We start from the raw sequence: 13859 nt of genomic DNA, 5'->3' as shown, positions 1-13859 counted from the left end.
AACTGCAAGAACTGCAAGAACGCGCACGTGCCACACATCAGGAAGTCACGTGATGCCAAGATATATCCCTTGGCAATATCAATCCAGAATCACCCTCAGATTCCACGACCAAGAAACAAAACATTCGCTTGTCCATGCACAAGACTTGACACGACCCTGCACCCTCTAGCGTCTTATCACTTGAGTTTCTCGCAAGGTCAGCGAAGCAGAAATATGTTCGACATGTTGTGATCATTAGACCTGTCTCCTCTCTTGTCCATTTGAAACACCCATACACTTTCGACGTCTCCCCAGCCTCGGACATCTTTCACCAGAATCCAACTCGACGACATCAATGAGATGCAAGCTTATGCCGAACTGCTTCCGCCCCAGGGCGTCACCGCCGCTCTTGCGGTTGCGTTCACCTCACAGGACGCAAGCAACCTACTTGTAGCCCGCACCTCCTTGTTGCAAGTCTTCTCCCAGAAGCAGGTCTCTGGTGGACAGGACGCGAAATTGGTTTTGATCGCCGAATACAATCTCCCAGGAACTATCACCCAGCTAGGCAGATTAAAGCTCCAAACATCTAGGAGTGGAGGGGATGCCGTTCTGGTAGCCCTCCGTGATGCTAAATTGAGTCTGATTGAATGGGATCCGACGCTGCATAGTATAACTACCTTGTCAATACATTACTATGAGCAAGATACTCTGCAAACTGCTCCATGGCAAATCGACCTCGGTCACTGTGTCAGTCATCTCACAGTCGACCCTAGCAGTAGATGTGCCGCTTTCAACTTTGGTGTCAACAACCTCGCCATTGTGCCCTTCCACCAGACCTCCGATGATCTAGCCATGGACGATGACTACGACGATACACATGACGGTGAAGAATTGGCACCCAAGGATGAGCAGGCTCCCAAGTCGCACAATGGCACCAACATTGATACACCCTATTACCCTTCCTTTGTCTTGCCAACCACTGCACTAGATCCAGGCCTCTTGCACCCTATCGACCTTGCCTTCCTCCACGAATATCGCGACCCTACCATTGGCATATTGTACTCATCCGCCGCTCGGTCATCCAACATGGTAGCAGAGCGCAAAGATGTCACCATTTATGCTGTCTACGCCTTGGATCTCGAGCAGAAGGCTTCCACCGCTCTCCAATCCGTCCAAAAACTCCCCAACGACGTTCAAAAGGTCATTCCTTTGCCCCTTCCCGTCGGTGGTGCATTATTGGTCGGAGGAAATGAGTTAATCCACGTCGACCAGGGCGGCAAATCAAGCGCAATCGCTGTCAACGAGTTCGCTCGCGACGCCTCTGCCTTCTCTATGACGGACCAATCCGACCTTCGACTGAAACTAGAGGGTTGTCAAATCGAGCATCTTGGAAATCCTAGCGGTGACATGCTTATTTTTCTCCAAACTGGAGAAATTGCCCTTCTATCTTTCCGGATGGACGGTCGTTCATTGTCCAGCATGAACATTCGCAGAATTGACGACGATTACGCGTCCACCCTGTCCCTCGGTCCAGCTTCCTGTACTGCGAACATTGGTCAGGGCAACCTTTTCATTGGGAGCGAGGAGTCTGATTCAATCGTCTTGGCAACTTCTAAGAAGGCTTCACAGCTGAAGCGAACTTTATCTCGCGCCCACACCCAGGGCAACGGTACTGAAAACGACGTGGATGATGAAGATGATGTTGATTCAGAAGACGAGGATGACTTATATGCGGACCCTGTCGATCGTGTCAATGGCGCTGCCCCAGGTGATGTTGCTGTCTCTGGCGGTCCTCAATTCCGCGTTCTCGATCAACTGTGTTCAATTGCGCCTATCAATGATACTACTTTCGGACTTCTGGGCAAGCGGAAACGCAGCGAAGAGGATGATTCAACCTCTGAAGATCTGACGCAAGCACGAAAGCGGTTGGTTGCCTCGTATGGCCGGGGTCGAGCAGGTGGTGTTGCCTTTATTTGCAAAGAGCTAGACCTCGATATCTCCAAGAAACTGTCTTTTCCGCAAACCACCAAGGTCTGGAGCTTCAGCTCGCACTCCAAGACGAAAGCGCGAGTGGCCGGCGGGCCGCTTCCCACAGATGACCTGATGATCGTCTCCCAGAGCCCCAGTAATGCACAGGGCAACAATGCAGAGGGGAAATCGTCACTCCTCCAATCAGTCGATGGGGAATATCAACCTAGACCGGGTTCCGAGTTTGATGGATCTGCTGGGGCTACGATATTTGTGGGCAAGTTGGACATGACAAACCATACTGTTCAGGTCTTGTCCAGCGAGGTCAGAGTCTACGACGCGGGTAAGCAATGTCATCTTCCTACCCATGTGATGCGGTCTAACAAACTATAGAATTCGGTCTCTCACAGATCTATCCCATTGTTGATGAAGACGAAAGACAAGTTTCCAAGGCCGTCAAAGTGAGCTTCGCTGACCCATACTTGGCCATCGTCAAGGAGGATGGCGCTATGAGCCTCCTCAAGGCAGACAAGGCTGGTGAATTGGATGAAATCGAGCTTCCAGAAGACCTCGCCGTGCAGAGTTTGCTAGCTGCCATTCTCTACCAAGATGAATCCGACTTCTTCCAGTCGTCCAGATTCTACCCAGATGCCTCGGAGAGCGGCCCCGTACTGGCCATTCTTACAACAGAAGGAAACTTCCAATTGTTGTCTTTGCCCAACTTGAATTTCCAGATATTCCAGTGCGCCAGCCTGTCATTCTTTCCGACTTATCTGATGCAAGACCTGCAAATCCCTAAGCACTGGAGGAACAAAGACTATCTCTCTGAGATGACCTTGGCTGATATAGGGGATGCGACCTGCCGGCAGCCATACTTGATCGCTCGCAACACTGTTGGCGATGTTATCCTATACCAACCTTTTGCTGTTCCGGACGTCGTGGGCAGCTACAAGTTCAAGAAGGTCGGTACCTGGACTGTCCCATATGCTGAGGGGCAAGGTGATTCAGAAAAGCCGTTATCGAGGCCGTCGATGAATAGTCTCGGCAATCCGACTGGGTTCTCATGGGTGTTCGTGCCAGGTTCGACGCCGTCCGCAATCCTCAAGCATGCTTCGACAGCGCCTCACATGTACAACCTTGGTTCTGAACGCATTAACGCAGTGAGCAACATATCAGACGGACCTTCCGACACTGGGTTTGTCTTTGTTGGAGAGAACGGTAGTGTCTGCTTTGCCCAGATACCACCGACAACCCTGGTTGGTCTCTCCGACTGGGCTATCCAACGTGTACCACTCCAAGAAGACATCAGCTTCATTTCATATTTTGAGCGCACTCACTCATACATATTGGCGACAAACGCTCCGACAGAGTTCCAGCTTCCCCAAGACGATGAATGGCACCAAGAGTGGCAAAAAGAGACGACCACATTCCTCCCAACAATGCTGCAGAGCTCTCTCAAATTGATGAGCCCCGCCACTCACTCGATCATCAGCAGGTATACTTTCGACACCTCGGAGAGGATACTGTGTGTTAAGTGTCTGAACCTCGAAATCTCCGAAGAGACACACGAGCGCAAAGATCTGATAGTCGTGGGTACGGCGGTCGTCAAAGGAGAAAATGTAACAACTCGAGGCAATCTGTACATTTTCGACGTTGTCGACGTCGTGCCAGACCCCGACATTCCAGAATCAGACCTGAAATTGAAACTCATCACTCAAGAAGACGTGCGAGGCGCGGTATCGGCAATCTCAGACGTTGGAGCTCAAGGCTTCGTTCTCGCCGCACAGGGCCAAAAATGTATGGTTCGTGGGTTGAAGGAGGACATGTCGGTCTTGCCGGTCGCGTTCCTGGATATGCGATATTACGTCTCCGTTGCCAAAGAGTTGCGTGGGACGGGACTTTGTATCCTGGGCGACGCATTCTCGGGACTCTGGCTCGTGGGATATTCCGAAGAGCCTTACAAGTTGCAAATCCTCAGTCGCGACTTTGAGAACCCCGAAGTCATGACTGCCGACTTCCTGCCGGATGGGCGACAACTCTACATCATCAGCGTCGACAACGACGGTCAATTACGCGTCCTGCAATATGATCCGGAAGATCCCAAGACCGAACGTGGAGCCCGACTTCTCATCCGCAGCACCTTCAATACAGGCGACTGTCCGACAGCCATGACGCTGCTCCCACCACCGACACCAGCATCCACAAAGACACGACGAAACCGAGCGCGTCGTGGTTCCAACGCGTCAATCGCGTCGTCTGCATCCTCCTCTTCCTCATCTTCATCCATGTCTCTCGACGCAACATCACCCACCAACCCCACCTCATCCTCATCCTCACCCTCATCGCGACATCGCATCCTTCTGACCACCCAATCCGGTTCCATGAGTCTTCTGACACCAGTACCTGAATCGACTTACCGCCGTCTATCGAATCTACAGAACATCCTGCTCACGTCTCTCGATTTCCATCCCTGCAGTTTGAATCCGCGTGCGTATCGACAAATCGAGACTGATGGTGTGGGTGGGCGTGGAATCATCGATGGAAACCTGGTTCGTCGTTGGTGGGAAACTAGTACTCAACAGAGGGTCAATAGTGCCGATAAGGCGGGCGGTAGTGTCTGGGAGATTAGAGGTGATTTGGAGACGATTGGGACGGCGGATTTGGATTGGTAAGGAGGATGGGAAGGGGGTCGGTCATTGCTACTACTTAAGGTAGTTCGGGGGCTGGGAAAACCATTCCTGTGAGGTGAAGGAGATAAAATAGAATGGTATGGGTTTTTCTTGGGGGGAAGGGGGTGAGGGAGTGAGTGATATCAGTCTGGGCGGCGACGACGCTATCGAAGACGAGCGGCAGTATACCTCGGTTGATTTCATGTCGGAGAGCCACAATATGATTGTGATTTCTGATCACTATAGATGGATAGATGCCAACTCTATCTAGCACTCCTCAGAAATTCTACCACTCCCTTTGTATATCCAACCAATTGGGCTAATCTCTTCTCTTCGGCTTCCATTGCCTTTCGCCACGACAAGACCGCGTCATTGACGTCGTCGACTTCACTGATGATGTCGCCGTGTAGCTTAAGGAAAACACTCATCCAGGTATTGACCAGTTCAAAGGATTTGCGGAGATGTAGTTGCTCAGTCAGAGCGTGGATGAAAATAGGCATTTCATCGATGCTCAAAGAGCGAATTTCCAGGTCGGCGGCCGATGGGGGTAGGCTGGCCATGTAGTCGCAGATGGACTTAGGGTCGTGGTTGACGGTTGTGTCGAAGTTTGAGAGGAGTGTGGTGAGTTGTGACTGGCCGTTGCTTTGGCTGGTCAGCGCTAGTCGAGAAATTCGCGATCGCTCGCTGTCGTCAACAGTTGAGTCTTCTGTGAGTGCTTTGGTGTTGGCTTGTCCGTTGGTGAGGGTGGATCCTAGGAAGAATGGCGCTGCTTTGGGTTTTTCTGGCGGTTGGATGGGCTTGTTTCGTTGGCGGATACTTTCCAGGTTGAGTAGCGTCTGCCATCGACTTTGGGGTACCAGAGATAGTGTGAGAAGGCTTCTATCGAGTTGGTCAGTATCTGAGGTCATCGCTTCTCCGTCGTAAGGCTGGTCGGTCTCCTCAGGGCCGCTTGCTATGGCTAATTGACTTGCTGCTTGGAACTGTGCAGTGTCGCTGAGGTCTATAATTCCATCGACTGGGTCAATTTGTTTGGTCGTGATATGAGTGAATAACGCCTTATTGGACCAGATGTTGATGCCAGTACTTCCCGTGTGGGCGGTCGCCAGGAATTCTCCTGTACTTGAGAATGCAGCGCTGGTGCACGTTTCGATCTTGAAGGCATCAATGAGATGTCCGGTGGAGAGGTCAAATACTCGTACGACCGAGTCCATCGAACATGTCACAACCCAGTGCCCGTCGTGTGAGAAGCAGAAATCATAGATCTGTCCTCTACAACCCCAGAGTTCACGTACAGTCTTTCGAGTCTCGATGTCGATGATGCGGATGCAGAGATCATCGCACGATAGGGCAAGAAGCCCTGATACGGGATTGTACCGGATCGCAGTTGGAACGACCGAGTCAAAGGATATCTTTTGCAGAATTCTGCCCGTCGAGAAATCCCAGAATATCATGGTGCAGTCTGAACTGGTCGATACCATGACTCGATTGAGGTTGTCGGTGATGATGCCCGTGATGGCATCTGTATGTCCTCTGGCAGGAATTGAGACTTGATTCACCTGGCCGTTCGTAGATTTTAGTTGTTTGGCCTGAGCAGGAGTTAACTTTGGTGGATATCGCTGCCGATGAGCACCAGACTGCAGGTTGTACATGTCTATCGCCCCAGAAGCAGAACCAATGATGGCGAAAGTTCCGCAAGTGGTCACAGCAACACTTGTGACGGGTTGGCGATCACTTGTCTCGAAAGCCCACCTTCCAGCCTGTTTTCGACCCCAAGACCAGGTTCGAGCAAAGCGATCGTCCGCGTGTGCAGTTACGACGCTCTCCCACCCAGTCATGCTCGACTCTTCTGCGTTGGAACCCTTGGAGTTGGTCCATATCGGTCCACTAACAGAGCCCATGCCTCCATCTCTGTTAAGAGAGCATGCGATATCGATGATGGGAGGTGCCTTGAAGCTCTCGACTCCAGGCCCGTCATCAGCGCTGGCACCTGTCTTTCGAGCCTTTGCTTTGACTGCGCCCTGGCTCAACTCCGTGTTCTGACCGTCTTTGCGCAGACTGAATCCCCAAAGACTACGATCGTGTGCTGCAGACAAAAGCCATTTGCCCGCAGCGTCAGATCCATCGGATGCGGCGGGAAGAAATTTGAGGGTAGTTATAGTGGAAGCATGACCGCTTCGCGAGTGGAGTATTCGGGGGATTGGAGAAAATGGCATCTGGTCAAAGGTCCACGATCGCAATGCATTGTCTCTTCCAGAGGATATCAGGACTGGCTGCCCCGGAAGAAATTCAATTTTGGTGACACCGGTTCTGGAAGCCGCATTGGAGGTTTCGTGGGCGCCACGCAAGACACCAGTCAACCGTCCGCCACGATTGAGATCCCACAAAGCGACATCCCCGCTCTCGACACTTGCCGTGGCCATGACTCCGTCGACGCGTCCGTCTTCGCCAGCACCCAAACCGTCACTGCGGAAAGTGATTGAGGTCACAGGTTTTGTGGTATTCTTTTGTTGTAGACTGAGCACTGGCTCGTCTGCTTCGACATCGAAAATTCGGAGGGTGCCATCGGAGTACGCTATAGCAACTAGGCCTAGTGCCAACGCGGGACTTAGGGCAGTGACAGATCCAGAGGTGGCCGACGGAGATATTATGGAATGGACCAATTTACCGGTGCTGACATTGTAAATCTCTACCATACCATCATGTCTGCCGACAAAAATTTTGTTGAGAAAGGTGGGCAAAGTGCAAATCAAGCCTGAAAAGACATTGCGAGCATGTTGAGCTGTTGTACGGCCAGTTGGAAGAATGGTGGTGTAATGTTCGTAGGAATCGGATTTCCATACTTCTATAGCCTCTGAACCACAACCTATGACCCAAGAGCCAAAGACCAAGATCTGTTGGATGGATTGTTGGGCAGTTACTCGAGTGTCAAGCTCTGCAACCAAATGTCCCCTCTTGAAGATCCACAGCCCTCGAGGCTCGTTCGATTGCAAACCACCCCAAGCGACGAAAACTCGGTCACGATATGCGTAGGTGGCGGTGATCGGTTTGGGACAGCTCGGACGGCTTAGAAAGACCAGGTTCAGACCTCTGCGTAAGTCGTACGTGTGAAGGCTGTTACCAACGCAAGTCGTGATTTGAAAGGTAGTTTTGCCCAAGGGTACTGAGGTGAAGGGGACATTTGTGGGAGAAACTAGACCGAGGGTCTCGAGGACAGTCAGATTGGAGCATACAGGATCGATGAAACAACAAACTTACCCGGAAAGGAGCAAATAAACGTGAGGAAGAAGGGGATTGTCTGGGAGATATATCGGTGGCTTCAGCAATAGCAGTATTGTCATCTTCTACTCGCCGCTGTCGCTTTGCAGCGGGAAACTCGACAATATCGTCCATGGAAGAACTGGAGACCTTTGGAAAGGTCATACAATGAGATTCATGGTGGTATTTCTGCCTCTGAAAGGGCGTGTATAGACAGACCCTTCTCGGATGTATGGTGTCTCTTTGTCGTTACCAAAATATTTTTTGCTCGGCAAAGCTTCCTATTTGAATGGATTAGATTTTGGGGGAAGTGACGTCTTTTGGAGGGACATGTGGCGCTCCAGGGACAGCCACATTTCCCTCCCACTGCCATCTCTCTCCTCCCTTTACTGTTCAGTCTGGGCTTCAGTGCACGTGAAAAGCAGCCTCCATACGTCTACTACTGCACGCATATATGCACACATTTGCCAAATCCGATAAATTCATACCCCTCCATATCCACCTTCGACCGACGTCCCTGTGGTTGATTTCTGGGTCTTTCTGTCCTTCCAATTGGTGGAATTGGTGTTGGCAGCACTTGCCCTTCATAAGCAGACAGCACTGTGGCGTGTGTTGGTGAGTCGCCGCTTGCTCCAATGTCGTTTGTGCTCCTGCCCATTTTGAGTTCCAAGATTTGGCCAGATTGTTCCCTCATCCAAGCTTCATTCTTTCATCGACTTCTCCCATCTCTACCTGCGTTATCATGTCTCTAACCAACTCAATGCTAACAGTGCCCATCAATCCCAAATAGACCATCTTCCTCTTCTTCTCCATTTCAATTAATGGCCTCATTTCCTATCGTCACTCGTTCTATCTAGTCCCCTTCCGGCTCATAGATCAAGCTTCTACTCCACATCCTCCGGCCATTGGACCGGGGTACCACGTCAATCGCTTAATCCCTTGTCCTTTCCGGGAATCACGTCAAGGACCGACGTCGTCAGCTTTTCAAGGTTGAGTCTCCATTCGAACATGGATTCTCAGTCTTTTTCTCAACCCCCCCTTCGGCGGATTCCCACCAATACGTCTGACAACGATCTTGACGATTCCGCCTCACTAACGGCCGTCCACTCGGCAGGCTCTTCCACCACTTCCTCGAAGCAACCGCCTCGTGGGCCTGGAAGAACTACTTCGACCCACTCTCTGTTAGCCACAGGCTCTATCAAAACCTCTGACATTCGAAAGGCCTCTCATGCCGAAACCACAAGAGCCTCTGCCGATCGTTCCAGCATAAGCATGCCTCCACCTTCTGCTAAACCTTCCGTCGACAGGAGGTTGTCCACTTCCTTGTCCTCGATTCGCACTCAACGCAAGTCAGAAGATATCCCTAGAAGTCCTCCGGCTTCGGTCAAAAGCTTTGATGATAGAATCTCCTACGGTGCTACACCCACCGCTCAGGTCTCCACCACTGCTTTCGACGCTACCGTGGTCACCACTGCATCCTCTACTTCCACTTCGCCAACTCCAGGTCTGCCCGTGCTCTCGCCTTCATCCTTAGATCTATGCATACCTAATCAATTGGATATAGTGTCAACGGCCACATCGCATACTACTTCTATGCAGCAGCCCCAGAAAACTGACCCTTCCGCCACTGCCACTCAACCTGTTGTTCCAAACAATAAGTCGGAAACTTCCGAATCCGCTCTCCCAAACAGGGCCCCGAGGACGGCTAACCCACGTTCCATATCCACCAGCAGGAGGCTGAGCACCACTGGTTCGTCCAAGAACGAAAGCATCAATTCCGACAGGCTCTCCCTCGGCAAAATTGGTGTTTGTGCTCTCGATGTCAAGGCAAGAAGTCGTCCCAGCCGCCAAATCCTCACCCGCCTCCAAGGAGATGGAGATTTCGAAGTTATCGTTTTTGGCGATAAGGCTATTCTCGACGAGGGTAAGTCGCTCACTGTTACACCTCCTTATGACGACTAATTCCCTTCTCCTGCAAACAGACGTCGAAAATTGGCCCATCTGGTACGTACCCCAATGTTCTCCCATGCAGTATGGACATATTTCTCACCACTCCTAGCGACTTTCTGATTTCCTTCTTCTCTGATGGATTCCCACTTGACAAAGCCATCGCTTACGTAAAACTGCGGAAACCCTTCGTCGTCAATGACCTCTCCATGCAAAAGGTGCTTTGGGATCGACGCCTTTGCTTGAAAATCCTCGACCAGATGCTCATCCCCACGCCAAAACGAGTCGAAGTCAATCGTGATGGTGGACCAAAGTTAGAGTCTGCTGAACTTGCACAACATGTCAAGAATTTGACGGGCGTCGTCCTCGAGGGCCCTGCCGACGGCACGGGTGGAGGTAGTCCGGTAACACGCAAGGTCTCCCTCGTCGACGATGGCGATACTCTGGTGCTTGATGGCAAGATCATCAGAAAGCCATTTGTCGAGAAACCTGTCAACGGCGAGGACCACAATGTCATCATTTACTTTCCTAAAAGCCAAGATGGCGGTGCTCGCCGACTTTTCCGCAAGATCGGCAACAAATCTTCCGAGTACGATCCAAATTTGACCGTCCCGAGATGTCTCACCGAGGAGAACAGCAGTTATATCTACGAGCAATTCCTTAAGACCGAGAATGCCGAAGATGTCAAGGCCTATACTGTTGGTTTCAATTATTGCCATGCGGAGACGAGAAAATCACCCGTCGTTGATGGCCTAGTCAGGCGCAACACTCATGGCAAGGAGCTGCGATATGTCACCAAACTGAGCGACGCCGAGAAGGAGATGGCTTCCAAAGTTGCCCGGGCTTTTGGCCAACGCATTTGTGGCTTTGACTTGTTGCGAACTGGCACTTCCAGTTTCATCATCGACGTCAATGGGTGGAGCTTCGTCAAAGACAATGAAGACTATTATAATGATTGTGCGCGTATCCTCAAGGGCATCTTCATCTCCGAAAAGTACAAGACCGATACGGGTTCAGCGGTGACTGACGAGGCTTCTGGAAGTCCTTCAAGCGACATGATGCCCCGACAGAGCAACAATCACTCCCACCGATCGGCACTCAAGACGATTCTCAAGAGCCCCAGTATGACGAAACTCTCCCATGGCATTTCGCAATCTTCACGCCATTCCAATTCTACTACAGGCTCTCCCAAGGGGACCGCTATGACGACCCCACTCAGTTCACCGCCAACTATCGAGAAGTCTTCCACCTCAAACATGCCACCACCACTTACAGAGAGGGAGCTTCCCCCTCCTATCGTGACAACCACCAACACAGCGATGGCTTCAGCGAATCCCGTTCCAGTCCCCAAGCAGACTGAGGCGGAAGCACCGTTGCCCATGTCTAAACATTCATGGAAACTCAAAGGTGTGGTCACTGTTGTTAGACATGCCGATCGAACGCCGAAGCAAAAGTTGAAGTTTACCGCTCACTCTCAAGTGTTTGCCGACTTGCTCAAAGGCCACCATGAGGAGGTCCTCCTCAAAGGCGAGGCCGCTCTTGCGAGCGTTGAAGCCGCTGTCAAGATTGCCCAGAAGGAAAACCTCGAAGATCCCGTCAAATTGAAGAATCTACGCAATGCCCTTGCCAAGAAAGGCGGCCAACCAGGTACAAAGGTGCAGATCAAGCCAATGTTTCGCAAGAGACGACCTGATGAAATGTTGGCCAATTCAAACAGTATTGATGCAGGAGAGACTGGGGCGTTAGAATCTCCCAACCTCGAACCCGCGGGACTTGCATCGGACCCCAAGGACATGCATCGTCTTCAAACGAGGAGCGACTCTATTTCAGGCGTCACCTTTTCTCGCTTTTCCGCCGCCGAAAATGACTTGATTCTGGATAAGCTGCAACTGGTGATGAAATGGGGTGGGGAGCCGACGCATTCAGCGCGATACCAATCTCAGGATCTCGGAAGCAATATGCGGGATGACTTCAAACTGTTAAACAAGGAAGTTCTGGAGGATGTTCGCATATTCACCAGCTCCGAAAAACGTGTCAAAACAAGCGCCCAAATATGGGCCGCGGCATTCTTGGATCGACAAGACATCCCCGAGGATTTCATAACCGTCAGGAAAGATTTGCTCGATGATTCCAATGCGGCCAAAGATCTGATGGACAAAGTTAAAAAGAAGCTTAAGCATCTTCTTCGCGAGGGCAGCGTTCCCGAGGAATTTGCCTGGCCCAAGGATGTTCCAGAGCCAGTCATTGTCATGCAAACTGTCATTGATCTGCTAAAGTTCCATCGCCGGGTCATGCGGCATAATTTCAAGAAGCTCGCTGGCGGAGCTGCCGCATCTCTTGCTGCTATCAACGGATCGGGTGAAACAAAGGAAGGAGCACAGCAGAACAAGGATCTTGTCACTGTGGCGTCGATACAATCTAGGTGGTGCACAGGCGAGGATGCCGAGCTGTTCAGAGAACGCTGGGAAAAGCTCTTCACCGAATTCTGCGACACTGAAAAGGCGGATCCAAGCAAAATATCTGAGTTGTACGACACAATGAAGTACGATGCGCTCCACAACAAGCAATTTCTCGAATGGGTCTTCACCCCCAGTCAGTCACTCCTCGATGAACTGGCAAAAGAGGAGAATTCGCTGTCTTCCAACGTCTCGCCCGAGTCGGAGAAGCAAGAGGAGGGCTCTGTGCAAGCGAGTAACGCCCGACATGAGAGTGTATCATCTCTGACCAGTAGCTCAACTGAGCGACACCGCTTTGCACACAAAATAGGTCTCCGCAGACAATCTATTCTCCGGCATCCGCCTTCCACGCCTCCTTTGATGCTTTACGAACAAGGGGCATCCTATTTCAAGCTTTTCAGTGGATCCGGAGACAGCAGATCCAAGCAAGACCAACGCCTTGGTAGACTGAGGGAGTTGTTTCGGTACAGCAAAATCCTCTTCGACTACATTGGCCCTCAAGAATATGGGATCAGCGACCACGAAAAGTTGGAGATTGGCCTTTTGACTTCACTCCCTTTGCTGCGAGAAATCGTTGACGACCTGGAAGAGCTTCAGGCTTCAGGGGACGCAAAGTCGTTTGTCTACTTCACCAAGGAATCTCACATCTATACGCTGCTCAACTGCATTATGGAGGGTGGTATCCACACCAAGATCAAACGGTCCACCATCCCTGAGCTCGATTATCTTTCGCAGATATGCTTCGAGCTGTACGAGGCCAAAGACGCCGATACAGCCGAGTCAACATACTCGATCAGGATATCCATCTCGCCTGGCTGCCACACAGTTGACCCTCTCGATGTGTCTCTCGACTCTAAGCACGCTATTGGCACGGCACCGAGACGATCATTGACGAATCATCAGGACTGGAAGGAAGTCATTTCTACATTGAAGGCCAAGTTTAACACGGTGCAATTGCCCAAGACGTTTTTGGCGGTCAACGTAAGTCAAAAACACGAAGAGGAGGCAGAAAGAAGGGCGAGCATGTTGCAAAGTGAACAAGCCAAGGAAGCTCGCGCAGATGAAGGCAACCGGACGGACGGAGATGTCCGGAATAAGAAGGATGCAAAAGATACGGGCGGTGCAGGTGACATTCTCGCCAATCCTCAGCCCGAGACAGCCGGAGGGGATATGGTGCCTGCGCCGGTGCCTGGGTCGGCAATTTCTACAGACGTGCAAGTCGCTCGTTCGAAAGAGTAAGAAACACATGTATGAGCTGAGGTTCAATATGCAAAGGGAAGGGATTTCAGTGTAGGAATTTCAGACTTCACACCGGCCTCGCGGCTGAAGACTGGCTGTGCTTAAGCGGACCGCAAGGTGGGTATTAAATATTGCTGGATACCGGAGTACATAAGAGGGTATTGTTGTGGATTGACAATAAATATTGGTGTAAAAGAGCATAGATATGATAGATCTAGATCTAGTGTATAGTATGACCGATTCATTCTGGAATAAAATCGGACTTCTATAGAGTTGGTGAGAAAGCCTGTTGATGGGGGCTGATTCGCTAAAAGCGGGAGTCCGAATTTTTGCCGGGGTCTATATT

The 13859-nt window shown here is 51.1% G+C and overlaps 3 protein-coding genes across 5 annotated transcripts; 2 read left to right on the top strand and 1 right to left on the bottom strand.

Moving 5' to 3' along the window:
• Positions 1–116: 116 nt before the first annotated feature.
• On the top strand, positions 117–4756 carry PV10_07294 (uncharacterized protein). The gene is made up of 2 exons (XM_016372182.1): positions 117–2290; positions 2341–4756. Exons 1-2 carry the CDS (start codon positions 340–342, stop codon positions 4617–4619), a joined length of 4230 nt encoding a protein of 1409 aa, XP_016221514.1. The 5' UTR covers positions 117–339; the 3' UTR covers positions 4620–4756.
• Positions 4757–4787: 31 nt separating this feature from the next.
• On the bottom strand, positions 4788–8069 carry PV10_07293 (uncharacterized protein). The gene is made up of 2 exons (XM_016372181.1): positions 7872–8069; positions 4788–7819 (listed from the first exon to the last, which is right to left on the bottom strand). The coding sequence occupies exons 1-2, from the start codon at positions 8034–8036 to the stop codon at positions 4880–4882; spliced, it is 3105 nt and encodes a 1034-aa protein (XP_016221513.1). The 5' UTR covers positions 8037–8069; the 3' UTR covers positions 4788–4879.
• Positions 8070–8560: 491 nt separating this feature from the next.
• PV10_07292 lies at positions 8561–13755 on the top strand. Of its 3 annotated transcripts, XM_016372179.1 has the most exons (4): positions 8561–9375; positions 9436–9795; positions 9854–9875; positions 9931–13755. In XM_016372179.1, exons 1-4 carry the CDS (start codon positions 8880–8882, stop codon positions 13511–13513), a joined length of 4461 nt encoding a protein of 1486 aa, XP_016221511.1. In that variant the 5' UTR covers positions 8561–8879; the 3' UTR covers positions 13514–13755. The 3 variants fall into 3 exon arrangements, with proteins under 3 accessions (XP_016221511.1, XP_016221510.1, XP_016221512.1); XM_016372178.1 differs by having other exon boundaries at positions 8561–9795; XM_016372180.1 differs by having other exon boundaries at positions 8561–9875.
• Positions 13756–13859: the final 104 nt, after the last annotated feature.

Source organism: Exophiala mesophila, assembly GCF_000836275.1.
Source record: "Exophiala mesophila strain CBS 40295 unplaced genomic scaffold supercont1.5, whole genome shotgun sequence".
NCBI lineage: Eukaryota > Fungi > Ascomycota > Eurotiomycetes > Chaetothyriales > Herpotrichiellaceae > Exophiala > Exophiala mesophila.
The sequence above is the reverse complement of the archived record's forward strand: the minus strand, read 5'-3'. Positions and strand labels throughout refer to the sequence as shown.